Source organism: Schistocerca nitens, chromosome 10, assembly GCF_023898315.1.
Source record: "Schistocerca nitens isolate TAMUIC-IGC-003100 chromosome 10, iqSchNite1.1, whole genome shotgun sequence".
Classification (NCBI taxonomy): Eukaryota; Metazoa; Arthropoda; class Insecta; order Orthoptera; family Acrididae; genus Schistocerca; species Schistocerca nitens.
In genome coordinates, this window is record NC_064623.1 from 190,425,553 (window position 1) to 190,431,552 (window position 6,000).

Here is a 6,000-nt window from a genome sequence, read left to right on the forward strand (position 1 = left end):
GAACATTTATTTTTATCTGTTATTACTTTTACGTTGTAATTTCATATACTGACACGTTCCATGACCTTGGAGATTTGCTCCTCAATTTGGTCCTTAAGAACTTGACGTGTAAATAAATAAATAAATAAACATCTTCAGTTTCTTTCTAGTGCTTACTTATACGCCACCAAGACGCAGTGTCCATTGTAATGGACACTCGAGAAAATCTTTTTTATTTTTTTAGTTGTAAAATTTTTGTGAATTCACTCGCTTCTGTTTAGCATGGACATAAAATCTGTTTCGAAAAACATTCATGACAGCTGCCGCTAGTAAGTGTTAAGCAAGCACTTGCAACTAAGGGCATAGCTGTATCTAGCACTGTTCCTTAGAATTTTATTTTATTTTTTTTTTTTTTTTTTTTTTTTTTTTTTTTTTTTTTGCAGTAAGGAACAGGTTTTATGTTTACCTTCTACATCATTTCTACTTTGCTCTTTTCTCCGTACATAAGTGGAACGACCTTAAATATTCTAGACGACGAAGACTGCTAAATAAATTGACTCTGAGCACCGAATTTTTTTTTCTGTCCTTCGATTTCTACTTGACGTTTTCCCTGCAGAGACGCCCCTAGGACCCCAGCCGGTGCCTGCGTCGCCCGGGTGACCTTCTTGCCGAGTGCCGGGCAGCCCGGCGCATCCAGTTTGGCGCGCATCTCGTGCAGTTCCGGTAGCGGCCGTAGGGGGACCGGGCGGGGCTGTTCTGGCCCGAGTGGGCTGCGGCTGGCCAACTCTTCCCTTTCTCCAGGGACGCGACCCGACAGCTGGTCTGGCGGCAGCACGCGTTCTTGGGTATATATAGCGGGGGTCGCGTCTGAGACGGCATCAGTCGCCTCCTCTCGCAGCATCCACAGCACGCAAGCAGCATGAGGACGACTGCGCTGGTAAGTTTGTGAAGTCCCTCACGGTTCAGTACACGGACCAATGAAACTCAAAAGTGTCAGCTGTAGGAGTGAAACTGAGCAACGCCACGACGTTCGCGCTGTCTCTTAGTACTGTAGGGATGGAAGAAACCCGACCAGTTTAAACTGATGACCTGTTTTAGTTGTGAATAGCCGTTATTTTTCGATATAACAAGTGTTTTCCATTTTTTAAAGCAACCAAGTAAATAACCGAAATAGCAATTAGCCATAGCAACAGCGCTAAATTTTTTTTTTCACTGAAACTTTTATTTTTTAAAAAATGAAACGGACAATTTTATTCCTAAAATATACCATGCTTTGAAATGTTGTATTATTGTAGAAAATGGAAAAACCGATCAGTGCTATGTTCATAACAATCCCAACAGAAATGAGTAACAAACACACTGCAAAAGGACTGGCACTGCATTGTTGAGACAATAATGTACCTGATACCATGTGGAAAGGCCTACTGGATGGTACGCATGTACGTGCAGTGTGGTAGACGTGCCCCATCTGGTTTACTTGGTAATTTCTCGCTGTTGTCGTCGGACATTAGTTGTATAACAGAACGCCTCCCTCCCTAGCCTGGAAGAATTTTACGAAGTCAGGTATCAATGAAGCACAAAGCTCCATTTGCTTTAAAAGATTAAGAGCGGAAGAAGTAAAAAAAAAAAAATAAATTGCGACATCATATAGGGAGAAAACAACAGTTCACTCATAGTTTATTAAAAAAATCCTGGGAAATTACTAATAATCCACTAATAACAGGAAGAGTTGATGAAGAAGCCTATGCCGATAAAGATGAAATTTACGAGTAAGAGGTTGCTTTATAAGGGGTGTAAAGGGCAAATTAACCCGCCTCCCACTCTCTCGCACGCTAATTTAAAAAAATTGTGTAGCTACTGATGTGGAGATAATGGTTTCCATTCCCGGTGGGCATCTCGTATCTGTATGCAATAAAGGATGTCTGGAACAAGCATTGAGTACAGTATCTACATAATCACCTTCTTTTCGTGTCAGATGACCGATACAGAGATAATTCCATCTTTATGAATCTCATTGTCTTTTCACTAATCAGTGCAATCGGGCGTTCACTCATGTCGTAATATTTGGCCCAACACTCTCTATGCCCATTTCCTAATTCTTTGAAAGTAATTTCTTCTCGTGGAAACGTACAGGACTTCTTCATTCGTAGCTAGATCAACTCATTGGTTCTTAAACAATCTCCTGTAATATGAAGTTTCAAAGCTTCTAATCACCTCATTTTTAACTTCCTCCGCCATACATGTTTTGTGCTCAACAAAGCTGGTTGTAATTGCGTCTTCTCATAGTTATTGAAACCATCTTACCTCGTAATGGGACTTGATCTATGAAACTCTTCTCAGCCAATAATGCCTCGAATAAATCGGAAATGAGTTCTCAGATATGATACAACAAAATTAAATGCATGATGCAGTTAGAATCTTCGTAATGCGTTTATTAACAATAAAGTAAGGAGTAACTTGGAAAGCTAATAACTCACAGAACAGTGGGGTAATGTAAATGGGTTTCTCTTTGCTTCAATTTGAAGACATCAAAAATATTCTTCGAATAAGACACTTTATTCGCTGCTTTTCAAAAATTTAACATAATTGACCTGTACAAATGTCCATGTATATGTGATCGTACAAATACTACTTGTAAAACGTAGACTAAGTCACAATTAAACAGAAAATCAAGATGCATGTCCTAAGTAAATTATCTGTCCATCTGAGTATAAACCACGCTGCTGAACACAATACGAGGTTACATGTTCACACCTATTTCCAAACGAACTGTGTACCATGCGCACCTGTGTGTTCAGATTTGCAATGACACTGTGTTTTGTAACACAACTTATATTCAGTTAAATTAGTGCCACATTTGGAATACGTCATAGTATTTTCTCTTATTTTTGACTTCATGTACGATCTTCCAAAAGTTCATGTAAGGAAAATGTGTACATGTGCACTTTGAAGTGAATCTTCCATTAAGCCGGCCGGAGTGGCCGAGCGGTTTCTAGGCGCTACAGTCTGGAACCACGCGACCGCTACGGTCGCAGGTTCGAATCCTGCCTCGGGCATGGATGTGTGTGATGTCTTTAGGTTCGTTAGGTTTAAGTAGTTCTCAGTTCTAGGGGACTGATGACCTCAGAAATTCAGTCCCATAGTGCTCAGAGCCATTTGAACCATTTTATTCTTCCATTAAAATTGGCCAATAGTGGCTTATAACGTATATTATTCAGATAATATATAGCCTCTGCGGAACTGTGGCTTCGTTTAAGGATGTCAATGACAGGTTTCATTCGACATCTTGCTTGACATTTGTTTCCTTTTTGGTTGCAGGTGTACCTCACGGCCGTGCTTCTGGCATCGGCCATAGCTGAGGATGCTGCAAAGAAGGACACCGCGAAGAAGGACAAGCGTGGTATTCTTTACGGAGGACTCGGTGTGGGCGGTATCGGAGGAGGCGGCATCGGCGGAGGCTACGGCTACGGTGGAGCCCTCGGTGGCGGTTACGGAGGCAGCTACGGCTACGGTGGCGGAATCAGTAGCGGCTACGGAGGAATCAGCGGTGGCTACGGAGGAATCAGCGGTGGCTACGGAGGAATCAGCGGTGGCTACGGAGGAATCAGCGGCGGCTACGGAGGAATCAGCAGTGGATACGGATACGGTGGTGGTATCGGCCTCGGCTCAGGCAGTATCGGATTGAGCTCTGGCGGGATTGGCCTCGGTGGGGGTGCTGGTGGAATCGGCGGAGGGTCCGTTGGTCTCGCATCAGGTGGGGCAGGCATCGGCTCCTTTGGAGGTGGCCTCGGTGGTGCCGGAATCGGCATAGGCTCAGGTGTGGGGGCTGTAGCAGTCGCTCCGACCCAGACGGTCGTCCAGACCGTTGCAGTTCCAGAACCTCAGCCCGTGCCTGTTCCAGTAGATCGCCCAGTCCCTGTTCCCCAGCCCGTTCCAGTTCCAGTCAGCCGTCCTGTACCCGTCCCCCAGCCGTACCCTGTCCACGTGCCCCACCCAGTCCCCGTTCCAGTCAGCCGACCAGTCCCCGTTCCAGTGAGCCGTCCCGTTCCAGTGCCCATCTCGCGTCCCGTCCCTGTCCCTGTGCCCCAGCCGTACCCCGTGCGAGTGCCGCACCCAGTTCCAGTCGGTGTCCCTCAGCCGTACCCTGTGACTGTCCCTGAACCACGACCTGTACCAGTCCCTGTTCCTGTATCGACTGGAGTCTCCTCGGTTGGCCTCGGAAGTGGACTTGCTTCTGGGGGATCCTTCGCCGGTGGTTCTGGAATAGGATCTGCTGGCCTCGTCGGTGGAGCTGTATCATCTGGCATCTCCGGTGGAATCATCTCGTCCGGTAGTTCCCTGGGTGGTGGATACGGCGGTGGATACGGAGGCTCTTACGGCTACGGTGGTGGATACGGCGGTGGATACGGGGGCTCTTACGGCTACGGCGGTGGATACGGTGGTGGCTATGGATCTGGAGGGGTAATCTCCTCTGGCATCGGTAGCAGCATCAGCGGTGGAAGCCTCTCAAGCGGCCTCTCCGGTGGCTACGGATATGGTGGTGGCTACAGCAGCCATGCTAAGGTCTGGTAAGGTGCCGGCCAAGCAGCACTCTCACAGTTGTGGGTCATCCAGGTTGCTCCACTTCATCCTCCCCATCACCATCGAACCACCTGTAGTATCAAAGCTACTTAGTAGTCTCCATTGGCCCGATCCCATCCTTCACAAACAGTGAGAGAGAGAATTGACAGTCGGTCGTGGGAAAGGGCTTCAGATCTCAGAAACAGATGGAAGCAGCTTTCTTTTACTAAAATCGTGCTGTGATACCAATTACGGATAACGAATGTCAATTCTTGTGGCTGTTTCCTTAGCCCCATTATTACATGTACTCATAATGTGTGATCATGTCATCTCCACGCTACTCTCATATGTATACGTTTTCTTAGCACAATCAAATTCTTCTGTATTTTAGACATTTTCCACTTTTTTTGTATTAAAAATCAATCAGTGTGTTGTTCTATGACTGAATAAATATATATTTTTTTATTGAATCTTTGTATATATTTCCTTTCATTGCTCTGACGCCTTTATCCACATACTGTGCTTTTCAAACTTGTTACTGAAAAAATAATGTGTTGTCCAACACAATCATACTAACTGTTTCTGAAAGAATAATATACTGTCCGACACAATGACACTAACTACTTTTAAAACAGTAAGTAACCACACAAGGTGAAGCCGCAAACAGAAGTTTTGTCAAGTAGGAGCAGAGGACCACAGCAGATAGCAATATTACATCTTCACCTTTTTTAGTCCTGTCTTCCTCAGTTGCGCGTAATGTTATGGTTAATTGATAATTTTTACTTATGGACCGTCTGACAGCAACTGAGTAAAACACAATTTTAGTGCCATACGCGTTTCGCCCTTATTTTCTGCAAGGCATCATCAGTGGCCTGGAATAGGTATATATGTTAGCTATTTAATTTACATTTTTGTCACTGTACCTATAGGTTATAAACAGTTCTGGTGGTTGGTATTTCCTATTATTGCTGTTGTGTTTTATTCGGTTCCTGTCAGACGGTCCATAAATAACAATTATCAATATACAGCAATATTACAGTTTTCAACACTACCGTCAGCTGTAATTTCAAGATCAACGTCTTGGGAACCGATTTCGACGATATACTTCGTCTTCATCAAGCCTTCTAGACCTATAGTGGCCGAGTTTTCCTGGAAGACTTCATCAAAAAGACCCACGTGAAAATAGCATCATCTCGAGTTGTAAGCAACCACATCACGGTACACCGTGAACAGGAGTCACTTATGTTTGCGGTCCCAACCGAGTGTTCCGATTGTAAAGTGTAAGGAAATCACATTTCATTCGTAAATAGGCTCGTTCAAGCGATACTTTTTTTTACATACGTGAATTTTTGTTGCGCTGGTTACTTTTACTGTAGGGGTTTTATATCTGAGATTTCACTTTAGATTTCCTGTCAGTATAGCTCGAAGAGCTCTCTGGTTGAACGCTGTGACACGTAAGTG

At 44.6% G+C, this 6,000-nt stretch overlaps 1 protein-coding gene across 1 annotated transcript in view; it reads left to right on the plus strand.

Moving 5' to 3' along the window:
- The window catches only part of LOC126209985 (elastin-like), a 64,524-nt gene extending 59,625 nt beyond the window's left edge, over positions 1 to 4,899 (plus strand). Inside the window, exons 3-4 of the mRNA XM_049939095.1 lie at positions 862 to 916; positions 3,298 to 4,899. Of these exons, the coding sequence (XP_049795052.1) occupies positions 862 to 916; positions 3,298 to 4,551 (1,309 nt within the window). The 3' untranslated portion in view covers positions 4,552 to 4,899. The remainder of the gene's footprint in view (positions 1 to 861; positions 917 to 3,297) is intronic.
- Positions 4,900 to 6,000: the final 1,101 nt, after the last annotated feature.